Source organism: Nerophis lumbriciformis, linkage group LG24 (assembly GCF_033978685.3).
Source record: "Nerophis lumbriciformis linkage group LG24, RoL_Nlum_v2.1, whole genome shotgun sequence".
NCBI lineage: Eukaryota > Metazoa > Chordata > Actinopteri > Syngnathiformes > Syngnathidae > Nerophis > Nerophis lumbriciformis.
Window position 1 is genome coordinate 38,699,192 of NC_084571.2, and position 14,347 is coordinate 38,713,538.

The 14,347-nt window shown below is 41.1% G+C and overlaps 1 protein-coding gene across 1 annotated transcript in view; it reads left to right on the forward strand.

Moving 5' to 3' along the window:
- The window catches only part of myo15aa (myosin XVAa), a 169,160-nt gene that overhangs the window by 85,097 nt on the left and 69,716 nt on the right, over positions 1-14,347 (forward strand). Inside the window, 3 exon segments of the mRNA XM_072915931.1 lie at positions 4,644-4,773; positions 10,315-10,379; positions 12,703-12,828. Of these exon segments, the coding sequence (XP_072772032.1) occupies positions 4,644-4,773; positions 10,315-10,379; positions 12,703-12,828 (321 nt within the window).

A 14,347-nucleotide genomic window follows, 5' to 3' on the forward strand; every position in this document is an offset into this window, starting at 1 on the left:
GAATTGCCTCTTCTAGTTGAGGAATGTTTCTCTGCTTGCATCAAGCCTGGTCTATGTCTGGCCCCACATACCCACTGTGGTTGGTAGGTTCATTCAGCTCTGCACACAACACTGTCAAGTGCCATTCAAATAAACTTTCCCACAAAATATCGTCTCATGTGCCGCAAGTTTGAGACCCCTGGTTTAGAGTGTTGACGGATGATTGAAGTGAGCGGTTGTTGGATGAAAGAGACCAGATAAGGTTACGGAACCCCTTACCGTAATTGACATCGACACCGTGCATGTGCATTTTACTGGCTGCTTTTTAAGGCACATTTGTAACGTAAAACTTCTTTCTATGACAGGGGTGCTCACACTTTTTCTGCAGGGGAGCTACTTTTCAATTGATCAAGTCGTGGGGATCTACCTCATTCATATATATCATTTATATTTACTTATTTTTGAAATATATGTTTTTGTTAACAAGTTAAAGGAGTTTAATGATAATGCAAGCATGTTTAACACATATAGTTAATATTGTTAATAAATTGAAGGTGTTTAATGATAATACAAGTATGTTTAATACATATAGTTAATATTGTTAACAAGTTAAAGGTGTTTAATGATAATACAAGTATATTTAATACATATAGTTAATATTGTTAACAAGTTAAAGGTGTTTAAAGATAATGCAAGCATGTTTAATACATATAATTAATATTGTTAACAAGTTAAAGGTGTTTAATGATAATACAAGCATGTTTAATACATATAGTTAATATTATTAATAAGTTAAAGGTGTTTAAAGATAATACAAGCATGTTTAACACATATAGTTAATATTGTTAACAAGTTAAAGGTGTTTAAAGATAATACAAGCATGTTTAACACATATAGTTAATATTGTTAACAAGTTAAGGTGTTTAAAGATAATACAGGCATGTTTAACACATATAGATTCCTTTCTTTCATGAAGACAAGAATATAAGTTGGTGTATTACCTGATTCTGATGACTTGCATTGATTATAATCAGACAGTGGTGATGATAACGTCCGCATTTTCGAATGGAGGAGAAAAAAGTCCTCCTTTCTGTCCAATACCACATGAAAGTGGTTGGTTTTTGTCATCTTATTTGTCCAGCTTCCGTACTCCTTTGTATACACTTTACAAGAAATACATTGTCGGCAAACTCCGTAGCTTGCTAGCTTGTGCACGCCAACTTTCTGAGACTCGTTTTGTTAGCGCAACTGTGCAGTCGGTCTTTGGAGTTTTGACGACAGGTACGGCGCCAGAGTCTGTTGAAATAAAGTGTTTCTCGCCTTCCAGTCGGTAATTTTAACGAGCTGGCAGCAGCCAGCGTCATCTCAGAAGACCCTCGGGTGCCGTGAATGTCAATCAAGTGACGAAAATGACGTCATAGTGAAGATTTATGATCGCTCATTTTTAGGACTATTTTTTTAATGCCTGGCTGGTGATCGACTGACACACCCTCCGAGATCGACCGGTAGCTCGCGATCGACGTAATGAGCACCCCTGTTCTATGACATACAAGTAGTCAGTGAAGCACACAACAAATTGTGATTGTGTTAAAAATGTGGTAACACTTTAGTATGGGGAACATATTCTAAGTAACAAAGACTTAATTAAGAGTTATTTGGACACTAGGGGAACATATTGTAAATAACAAAGTGTCATGATCCGTGGCCCGGATCATGTTTTTGTTTTGTTCTGTTATTTTTTGGACTCCCCTAGTTCCTGTTTTGTGCACCTCTGGGTTTGTTTTGGCTTCTATGGGAATTAATTGGGTTCACCCGCCTCTGGTTAGTGGTCGGCACGCTCACCTGCAGTCGACCACTAATCAGAGAGCTATTTATTCACCTCTCTCGCCACACTCGGCCTGGCTTCTTTGTTTGCTACACGCAACTGCTACGTGAGTATTCCTCTCTCTATTCTATGCTAAGTGGTAGCCTTAGCTTCCAGTGCGATCGGCACATTTTTCCGTCGGCTTGTTTCCCGTTTTTTGTACCTCTTTGATTTTCGAGGAAAAAACATGTTCCTACCTGCAAGTCCTGTCCAGAGTCGTCCGTTTGCATCCCGGGGGAACGAACCTTGCAGCAAGCTGCAACCCCGCCCTAACACAAAGACTTAATTCAGAGTTATTTGGTTAGGGTTAGGGTTAGAGGGTTAGGGTTAGGGTTAGAGGGTTAGGGTTAGGGTTGTTGTATAATAAGGCCATGCAGAATAAGGCATAAATAAGTACTTAATGACTAATTAAGAGTTAATAAGCAACTAATTAATGGTGAATGTGTTCCCCATACTAAAGTGTTACCAAAAATATTGATTGAACAATATATTTATTAGTGCACTGTACCATACTCACAATTATTATTTTGATTACCTTATTGACTATCATTTTTGATCATCTTTTCTTTGAGATGTCATTACATGAAATATATGCAGGTGTTTCTATGTTGTGGTATTTTTAGGAGCATCTGGATTCATTTATGTTGAAGCTGTATTTTGGTGCATCTCTCTTCCAATATTTACGGTACTACTAGGGCATACTTGCCAACCCTCCCGGATTTTCCGGGAGACTCCCGAAATTCAGCGCCTCTCCCGAAAACCTCCCGGGACAAATTTTCTCCCGAAAATCTCCCGAAATTCAGGCGGAGCTGGAGGCCACGCCCCCTCCAGCTCCATGCGGACCTGAGTGAGGACCACCTGCTTTCACGTCCGCTTTCCCGCAATATAAACAGCGTGCCTGCCCAATCACATTATAACTGTAGAATGATCGAGGGCGAGTTCTTGGTTTCTTATGTGGGTTTATTGTTAGGCAGTTTCATTAACGTCCTCCCAGCGCGGCAACAACACACAACAGCAGCAGTCACGTTTTCGTCTACCGTAAAGCAGTTTGTCTGCCGTAAACAGCAATGTTGTGACACTCTTAAACAGGACAATACTGCCATCTACTGTACATGCATATGTGACAATAACATCTATGGCTTTTAGAGAGTGCAGTGCACAACTGCGCACACAACAAGGAGACGAAGCAGAATGCATCATCAGAGAGGGTGTTCAGCATGGTTAGAAAAAATAGTGACAGAGAATAGAACAAAGATGGACAATTTAACCCTTAACTCAACAATGAGTAGATGAGTGTTATGTGTGTGTATATGTGTAAATAAATGAACACTGAAATTCAAGTATTTATCTTATATATATATATATATATATATATATATATATATATATATATATATATATATATATATATATTAGAGATGCGCGGTTTGCGGGCACAACCGCGGAGTCCGCGGATTATCCGCGGATCGGGCGGATGAAATTTAAAAAAATTAGATTTTATCGCGGGTCGGGTCGGGTCGGGTGGTTCAAATTATTAAAAAAAATTAGATTTTAAATAGATTCAGGCGGGTGGCAGTTAAACCAATTGGGAAATATATATACATAGTTAAATGTTGTTACCCACATACGAAAAACGAGCAGGCACCTGCAGCATATGCCACAACAGAAGAAAAAAAAAGAAAAGAGATGGACACTTTTACGTAGCGGAGAAGGCCCCCGACGCCTCGCCGGGGTCCGGGACCGAGGCCCCTTCCCCCGAGAGGGCCCCACCGGGAGCCGTAGCTGAGGCGATCCGCGAGAAGGGCCCGACGCACGTCCAGGGTCACCACCGCGCCCACCGTACCGACACCCCGCCTCGTCCGCCTTCGCCGCGGCCGGCGTCACGCGCAGCAGGTAAGCAGCTTACCTGCCCACCACCCCCGTGGCCGGGGGCTCGTAACAGGGGTCACTCCGCGCGCTCCGCCCGCGCATCTTACCTGCCCGCCACCCCTGTTGCCGGGGGCGCGTAACAGGGGTCACTCCGCGCGCAGTGCGCTCACGAAAGGGGTGGGGCTTACCCTGGTTGATATAGACAGCAGCCAGGACGGTGGCCATGGAAGTTGGAACCCGCTAAGGAGTGTGTAACAACCCACCTGCCGAATCAACTAGCCCTGAAAATGGATGGCGCTGGAGCGTCGGGCCCATATACCCGGCCGTCGCCGGCAGCGAGACGCGCTTGGAGGTGCACTCAGCGCGGCTCCCATATGATTGCGCACTGGTGTGCGTCTGGGTCGTGACAGCGTGGCACGCGAATGTCTGTGCTGCATTGGATCAGTCTCCTTTCTTTAACAGGCAAAAGCTTTATAACCTCACTAATGCCTTGCATCGTCTATATTAGATATATAACAACGGGCGGGTGCGGGCGGATGGCGGGCGGATGCGGTTCTGATCAAATGTTAGATCGGGTGGATTGCGGATGGTTGACGACTTTCTGATGCGGTTGCGGATGAAATAATTGCCTATCCGCGCATCTCTAATATATATATATATATATAATAAAATAAATATATATATAGCTAGAATTCACTGAAAGTCAAGTATTTCTTATATATACTTGGTGAATTATAGCTGTAAATATACTCCTCCCCTCTTAACCACGCCCCCACCCTACCTCCCGAAATCGGAGGTCTCAAGGTTGGCAAGTATGTACTAGGGGCATATTCATTTCCTCTGTCGCTCTTCTCCATCTTCTCTCTCCGTTCAACCTTTTGCTGTAGTTTTTAATGTCTCCCAACTTCTAACCAGCACTTTCCTTCTCCAGGACGTGGAAAAGACTGCAAGCATGGCAGCGAGGATGAAGGGAGGCGGAGGTGTTGGCATCCCAGGAGGAGGAGAGGAGGAGAGTCATTTGGTCCCAAGTAGGTCGTATCCACCTGGAATACACCCTGGAGGTAAACACCAAGTTTTTTTCTGCATTTTTGTTTGTGCATTAGTGTTGTTATATGAGTAACTATTTATGTTTTACTTTCTTTTCTTGTCTTGTAATCTACCCTCACACTCTTTTCTGTTTTACATCAATTATTCAGATGTGTGCAATGCATGGTAAACTGTTAACTGGTTGGTTATACGGTCAATAAATACCAGCCACACTGCAGATCATGTTTAAAGTTGGATACATCTTAAAAAGAAATAGGAAGTCATGAGCAACGCAAATATGATTCAATGTGTGAATTTATTCCCACATTGTTAAAGGCAAACGTTTAAAGTGTGACAGTGAACGTGACGCGCCATTAAGCTCGGAGGCTGTAATGAGCGCCATTCCTCCTCATGGTTAATGCATAGACGAGCATTCAGGGTAACTACACATGACTCATTTGATCTACTCCACTCTCATTACATCCACAGCCAAGTTTAAAGAGTGTCAAAAGAAGGCGAATACAAGTTAAAAGTAGGTCAAATAAGGTAGATACATGCAAAAGTAAAAGAGTGAAAAACCCCATCTGCTCCGAACTTCAGGGACTGGTTAAAGCAGTGTTTCTCAAAGTGTGGAACGCGCCCCACTGGTGGGGAATAGAGACATGACAGGTGGGGCGCGAGGAACGGGAGGAAAATTCACTTTAATTTATTTTTTTTATTATATTCTTAGATTTTTGTTTTACTATGCTTTCATTTTCTATACACACTGTAAATCACTTTGTGATTCTGTCTGTGAAATCTGCTATATAAATAAATGTAAATTACTTATTTTTCCTGTAGGCTTTAAATTTCTAGGGAGGAGCGAAAGTTTGACAGACATAGCAACAGTAACTAATGGGGGCGGGGCTAAGCGGAACAAATTTGACAAGACAAGCGCAGCAAAATTAATAGCTGTCCCACTGTCAAACGACGCAGTGGAGAGACGTATATGCGACATTGCAAGTGATCTTGAGGAACAACTCGTAGACAAATGAAAAGAAAGTCATTTTGCTTTACAAGTGGACGAAGCTACTGACAGCAATAAAGACTGCCTGTTCATCGCATACGTCCGCTTTGTGAATGGCGAGTCACTGTGCGAGGATTTGCTGTTTTGCAAATACATAAAAAATAGAGCCACTGCTGATGAGCTGTTCAAGATAATGGACAGTTTCCTCAAAGAACACGACCTTAAATGGGAAAACTGTGTGGGCTTTTGCTCTGATGGCGCACAGACCATGGCAGGGTCAAGAAACAGGCTGCAGGCTCTAATAAAGAGGGTCGCGCCAAATGCGCATTGGACACACTGTGTCATTCACCGGGAAGCACTCGCGTCAAGGCAGCTCAGCCCCGAACTCAATGAGGTTTTAACATGTTGTGAGCGCGGTAAATTTGATCAAATCACGACCACTGAAAGCGCGACTGTTCTCTGCACTGTGTGAGGAAATGGGAGCTGATCATACAGTCGTGCTGTTTCACAGTGAAGCAAAGTGGCTCTCCCGGGGCAAAGTGCTGTCACTTGCCCTGTCTTGCCAAATGCATAGCTCCTCTTTTTTTGCAAATATTGCAAAGTGGCACTTTTATTTTATTTATTATTGAACTTGATGCAAGTTATTTGATTTATTACTGAACTTGATGCAAGTTATAACACTTTTATTTGATTTATTATTGAACTTGATGCAAGTTATAACACTTTTATTTGATTTATTATTGAACTTGATGCAACTTATAACACTTTTTTTGATTTATTATTGAACTAGATGCAAGTTATAACACTTTTGTTTTATTTATTATTGAACTTGATGCAAGTTATTTTATTTATTTTTGAACTTGATACAAGTTATACCACAGCTGCACAGTTATTTTATTTATTATTGAACTTGATGTTATTTTATGTTATTGAGTTTGAATGTATACAACTTGATGTTACTTGATGTTCAATAAATTTGAAAATGTTAAGCTTGGCATTAGCGTTCTGTTGGGGCGATGGGGGCAGGTGGGGCTTGAAAACTCCCCCTGGTCCAAAGTGGGGGATGACAAAAAAAGTTTGAGAACCACTGGGTTAAAGGAACTTGTGAAAGTAATGACTCTTGGAAAAATACGATTTATAAACTCTACAAATATGAATAAATGGGAACTAACCTGGAAGCCTTTACTGACATATTTTTTACCTCTTTACCTCTCTCCCTGTTTTTAAATCTCTCTTAAAAACATACTTTTATTCCATGGCTTTTAACACTGAGTGATATCCATCCTGCAATACACCTGCTGTGAAACTGTTTTTATGTTTTTATTTATTCTATTTTATTTATTTATTTTTTATCGTGTTCTGTTTGTGTTGCGTTGTGTTTGCTCGGTACTCGTATTATCTTTTAACCTGCCCATTGTACAGCACTTTGGCTACCCCTGTGGTAAATTTTAAATGTGCTTTGTAAATAAAGTTGATTTGATTTGATTTGATATAATATCATCAAAAGGTTCAGAGAACCTGGAGAAATCACTGCACGTAAGCCATGATATAACAGACCTTGGATCCCTCAGGCGGTACAGCATCAAAAAGTGACATCAGTGTGTAAAGGATATCACCACATGGGCTCAGGGACACTTCAGAAAACCACTGCCAGTAACTACAGTTGGTTGCTACATCTGTAAGTGCAAGTTAAAACTCTACTATGCAAAACCAAAGCCATTTATCAACAACACCCAGAAACGCTTCGCTGGGCCCGAGCTCATCTAAGATGGACTGATGCAAAGTGGAAAAGTGTTATGTGGTCTGACGAGTCCACATTTCAAATTGTTTTTGGAAACTGTGGCCGTCGTGTCCTCCGGACCAAAGAGGAAAAGAACCATCCGGATAGTACTATGCGCAAAGTTGAAAATCCAGCATCTGTGATGGTATGGGGGTGTATTAGTGCCCAAGACATGGGTAACTTACACATCTGTGAAGGCACCATTAATGCTGAAAGATACATACAGCTTTTGGAGCAACATATGTTGCCATCCAAGTCTTTTTCATGGACGCCCCTGCTTATTTCAGCAAGACAATGCCAAGCCACGTGTTACAACAGCGTGGCTTCATAGTAAAAGAGTGCGGGTACTAGACTGGCCTGCCTGTAATCCAGACCTGTCTCCCATTGAAAATGTGTGGTACAATATGAAGGCTAAAATATGAGAAGGGAGACTGTTGAACAACAGTCTCCCTTCCCTAAGTTCCTTGCAATAGCTGGTTGAGAAATGTTGTTCTTAAACAATTTGCTCAGGCATTTGTTGACAAAGTGGTGACCCTCGCCCCATCCTTGTTTGTGAATGACTGAGCATTTCATGGAAGCTGCTTTTATACCCAATCATGGCACCCACCTGTTCCCAATTAGCCTGTTCACCTGTGGGATGTTCCAAATAAGTCTCTGATGAGCATTCCTCAACTTTCTCAGCCAGCTTTTTTGAAACACGTTGCAGGCATCAAATTCCAAATGAGTTTGAACATTAAGTATCTTGTCTTTGCAGTCTATTCAATTGAATATAAGTTGAAAAGGATTTGCAAATCTCTGTATTCTGTTTTTACGTGACAACTTCACTGGTTTTGGGTTTTGTAATAGAAGGTAAAAGTAACAACTTCCCTCTTACACAATGCATTATTCTTATTGTTTAATTGTATTTTGACCATAACTTTTCAACACAGCCAGAAGGACAATACCAGTTAAATCCCACCCTAACTTTTCCTAATTGCTGCTTGCTCCTCAAGCTGTGCCAGTGCTGCCAGTTGCAGGAGGGATGATGCCACCCATCCCTGCCATGCCCTCTCACCACCATCACCATCAACACCAGCAGTACCACCAATACAACCGACCCCAGGCCCCCTACCATCAACACACCTCATTCACTAGCACAAATGAAACCCCCACTCCTCTAACCCCATCTGAGGCCTCCACTGTGGCCCCCACTGTGGCCCTCTCTGACCATGTTCCTGATGTAGCGTCACATGACACCACTATCCCAGCTTTTGGGGCTGTGCCCTCCCTTCCTCCCATGCCTGTGTTGACAGGTGCGTCTGCTACAATCATGGATGTCCTCCGCATGTGTGGCCTCAGGGCATGGCAGTGCTAAAGACCTCAGTCATTCCACTTCTGTCAAAGTATACTGTTTACACTAAGTTCCTGTTCACTTCTGTCAAAGTATACTGTCTTACACTATGTTCCTGTTCACTTCTGTCAAAGTATACTGTTTACACTATGTTCCTGTTCACTTCTGTCAAAGTATACTGTTTACACTATGTTCCTGTTCACTTCTGTCAAAGTATACTGTCTTACACTATGTTCCTGTCCACTTATGTCAAAGTATACTGTCTTACACTATGTTCCTGTTCACTTCTGTCAAAGTATACTGTTTACACTATGTTCCTGTTCACTTCTGTCAAAGTATACTGTTTACACTATGTTCCTGTCCACTTATGTCAAAGTATACTGTTTACACTATGTTCCTGTTCACTTCTGTCAAAGTATACTGTTTACACTATGTTTCTGTCAAAATATACTGTTTACACTATGTTCCTGTCCACTTCTGTCAAAGTATACTGTCTTACACTATGTTCCTGTCCACTTCTGTCAAAGTATACTGTTTACACTATGTTCCTGTCCACTTCTGTCAAAGTATACTGTCTTACACTATGTTCCTGTCCACTTCTGTCAAAGTATACTGTTTACACTATGTTCCTGTTCACTTCTGTCAAAGTATACTGTTTACACTATGTTCCTGTCCACTTCTGTCAAAGTATACTGTTTACACTATGTTCCTGTTCACTTCTGTCAAAGTATACTGTTTACACTACGTTTCTGTCAAAATATACTGTTTACACTATGTTCCTGTTCACTTCTGTCAAAGTATACTGTTTACACTATGTTCCTGTTCACTTCTGTCAAAGTATACTGTTTACACTATGTTCCTGTCCACTTCTGTCAAAGTATACTGTCTTACACTATGTTCCTGTCCACTTCTGTCAAAGTATACTGTCTTACACTATGTTCCTGTCCACTTCTGTCAAAGTATACTGTCTTACACTATGTTCCTGTCCACTTCTGTCAAAGTATACTGTTTACACTATGTTCCTGTTCACTTCTGTCAAAGTATACTGTTTACACTATGTTCCTGTTCACTTCTGTCAAAGTATACTGTCTTACACTATGTTCCTGTTCACTTCTGTCAAAGTATACTGTCTTACACTATGTTCCTGTTCACTTCTGTCAAAGTATACTGTTTACACTATGTTCCTGTTCACTTCTGTCAAAGTATACTGTTTACACTATGTTCCTGTCCACTTCTGTCAAAGTATACTGTCTTACACTATGTTCCTGTCCACTTCTGTCAAAGTATACTGTCTTACACTATGTTCCTGTTCACTTCTGTCAAAGTATACTGTTTACACTATGTTCCTGTCCACTTCTGTCAAAGTATACTGTTTACACTATATTCCTATCCTATTCAAGTCTGCAGTGGATGGTTCAGTTTACTTGTACCAACAACTTATTTGTCTGCTTTTCTTGCAGGAACGGAGCAGGCTCTACTGACCCAACAGCAGCAAGCCATCATCAACCAACAAGCCATCATTCTGGTAGATTTCATGTAGAATATAGATCAAGGGTTTGGATGGATGGATGGATGGATGGTTTAACAACTGTATTGTACATTGCAGCCGCTGGTTAATCAAGGGACAACAGTCATTCTTCTTACTGGCCAATATTCAAATGTTTACATGAGTTTAGGGATGTCCCGATCCAGGTTTTTGCACTTCCGATCCGATACCGATATTGTTTTTGCACTTCCGATCCGATACTGACCGATACCGATACTGGCCTATCCGAGCATGTATTAAAGTTTAAAGTTATTTAGCCTACTTAGTTGTCAGAATCATTGTTGAAAAGGGTTTTAGTACTCTTGATAACAACTAGCCAGCTGAATTAGGGGAGTTTGAATAATACACAATGGTTGGTAACAAGAAACTGACCTGTTTATTCAAGGATAAACACAAAATAGACAAAATTATACATGACAAACAGAAATGGCATCATTGAAACTAGAGCTGGGCGATATGGCCTTTTTTTAATATTGCGATATTTTAAGGCCATATTGCGATACACGATATATATCTCGATATTTTGCCTTAGCCTTGAATGAACACTTGATGCATATAATCACAGCAGTATGATGATTCTATGTGTTTTGATTGATTGATTGAGACTTTTATTAGTAGGTTGCACAGTGAAGTACATATTCCGTACAATTGACCACTAAATGGTAACACCCCAATAAGTTTTTCAACTTGTTTAAGTCGGGGTCCACTTAAATTGATTCATGATACAGATATATACTATCAGATATATACTATCATCATAATACAGTCATCACACAAGATAATCACATTGAATTATTTATAATCCGGGGTGTGGAGGGGGGCGCCGGATGTAAGTGTCAAAAAGACAGCCAAAAGAGTTTGATATGAGAATAAATCTAAAGTTAAAATATAGGGTAGAAATGCACCCATTTGCAGGAAATGTAGTCTTGATTTTCAACATTTTCTTTCAAGGCTTGCATGTCTACATTAAAACATTCTTCTTCATACTGCATTAATATATGCTACTTTTAAACTTTCATGCAGAGAAGGAAATCACAACTAAAAAAATCACTAATTTTTTCATACAGTGTTGATATGGATTATTTGTGCCTCGGCATTTTGATGGTGTGGACGTGTGGCACCGAACGGAGATAAGCGTCTCGACAGACGTTACAATATTTGAACAATGATGACGAAAACTGTTTTCTCTGTCGTTTCCGTGTGTCGAAAATTGTTATGCGCTTATTTTTTTATTTGATTTTGTGCGTGGCATAGATTTGCCGTGCGCAGAGGACGTTTGAGCAGGCGCGCACCTTAGCGGCTTCGCTAGCATCACAGCTAACGTTAGCCATGCTGCTACCTCTCTGCTGGGAGAGGACGTATACGTATGTGACGTATGACGTGACAGTATGTGACGTGTGTAAGAAGTTGCGCTTGCTGTCTGTGAGAGGGAGACACAGGAAAGAGTGAGAAGAGCCTGTCGTGTAATGCCAGCAGCTAAAAGCAACTGCGTGAGAATCCATAGACCTGTGGATGTGTTGAAGGTGTGCTGGAAAATGCGGAACGGAAATAGGGAGCAGCAGAAAAGTGGAATGTATTATTTGAATCTGTGCGTTGGAAAATACGGACCGGAGTTTTTTTTTTAAACTGGATCTGTATCGGCATTTTCCCATGCCTTGCCGATACGCAATTTTTGGCAAATATCGGCGGCCGATCCGATCCAAATATCGGATCGGGACATCCCTACATGAGTTGCATTGAAAATTCACCAAAACAAAGACTAAGGACCTAATTTACTAAGATCCAAACACCGCCAGCTAACCAGCGTGCACAAAAAAAATAATTAATGCACTAATAAGGCGTTTTTGCACTTTGAACTTAAAAAAAAACAATTAATTTTGAAAAAGAAACATTCGATAATTCCCACATTTATTAAAATAATAAAAAAATGTGCAAAACTGGAACATAAGTGCCTGATATTAAACATTACTACATAACAGCACTACTATCTAAAGATGTCAAATTCTCCTTGATTGACTATGGTGAAAATTAAAGATTTATTTTTGTATTATTATGAATTCGATGGAAATCTCTGTCTCTGTATGTTCTGAACTCCTGCTTCCATTCCAGTGCAGAAAAGGGATATTCCCACAGCTGACATCATGTTCTATTTCTTAAGTCTGCAAACTCATTGAGACCGAATCTACTGTGGCACACATGATGACTTCATAACTGATAATAACACAGACAATACATCTAGATGAGTTTGCATGCATCTTATTTGTGCCATCATAACTTTGCCACTCTTGTTTGTGATGTGCAGGCCCAGCAGATGACCATGCAGGCCCTTGCAATCCAGCAGCAGATGATGTCCTCGTTCCCTTCCTCGCCATCGCCGCCGCTGCAGTATTACATGCACTCGCCGCTAAACTCCCGCACTCCAAGTCCTGTAAGCAGCAAACACAAAGTACGGTGCTGAGGTTGTGCATCATGATGAATGACATGCAGACTAACTAGTGCTGAGGTTGTGCATCATGATGAATGACATGCAGACTAACTAGTGCTGAGATTGTGCATCATGATGAATGACATGCAGACTAACTAGTGCTGAGGTTGTGCATCATGATGAATGACATGCAGACTAACTAGTGCATCATGATGAATGACATGCAGACTAACTAGTGTTGCGGTTGTGCATCATGATGAATGACATGCAGACTAACTAGTGCTGAGATTGTGCATCATGATGAATGACATGCAGACTAACTAGTGCTGAGGTTGTGCATCATGATGAATGACATGCAGACTAACTAGTGCTGAGGTTGTGCATCATGATGAATGACATGCAGACTAACTAGTGCTGAGGTTGTGCATCATGATGAATGACATGCAGACTAACTAGTGCATCATGATGAATGACATGCAGACTAACTAGTGCTGAGGTTGTGCATCATGATGAATGACATGCAGACTAACTAGTGTTCAGGTTGTGCATCATGATGAATGACATGCAGACTAACTAGTGTTGAGGTTGTGCATCATGATGAATGACATGCAGACTAACTAGTGTTGAGGTTGTGCATCATGATGAATGACATGCAGACTAACTAGTGTTGAGGTTGTGCATCATGATGAATGACATGCAGACTAACTAGTGTTGAGGTTGTGCATCATGATGAATGACATGCAGACTAACTAGTGCATCATGATGAATGACATGCAGACTAACTAGTGCTGAGGTTGTGCATCATGATGAATGACATGCAGACTAACTAGTGTTGAGGTTGTGCATCATGATGAATGACATGCAGACTAACTAGTGCATCATGATGAATGACATGCAGACTAACTAGTGCTGAGGTTGTGCATCATGATGAATGACATGCAGACTAACTAGTGCTGAGGTTGTGCATCATGATGAATGACATGCAGACTAACTAGTGCATCATGATGAATGACATGCAGACTAACTAGTGCTGAGGTTGTGCATCATGATGAATGACATGCAGACTAACTAGTGTTGAGGTTGTGCATCGTGATGAATGACATGCAGACTAACTAGTGTTGAGGTTGTGCATCATGATGAATGACATGCAGACTAACTAGTGTTGAGGTTGTGCATCATGATGAATGACATGCAGACTAACTAGTGCTGAGGTTGTGCATCATGATGAATGACATGCAGACTAACTAGTGCTGAGGTTGTGCATCATGATGAATGACATGCAGACTAACTAGTGCTGAGGTTGTGCATCATGATGAATGACATGCAGACTAACTAGTGCATCATGATGAATGACATGCAGACTAACTAGTGCTGAGGTTGTGCATCATGATGAATGACATGCAGACTAACTAGTGTTCAGGTTGTGCATCATGATGAATGACATGCAGACTAACTAGTGTTGAGGTTGTGCATCATGATGAATGACATGCAGACTAACTAGTGTTGAGGTTGTGCATCATGA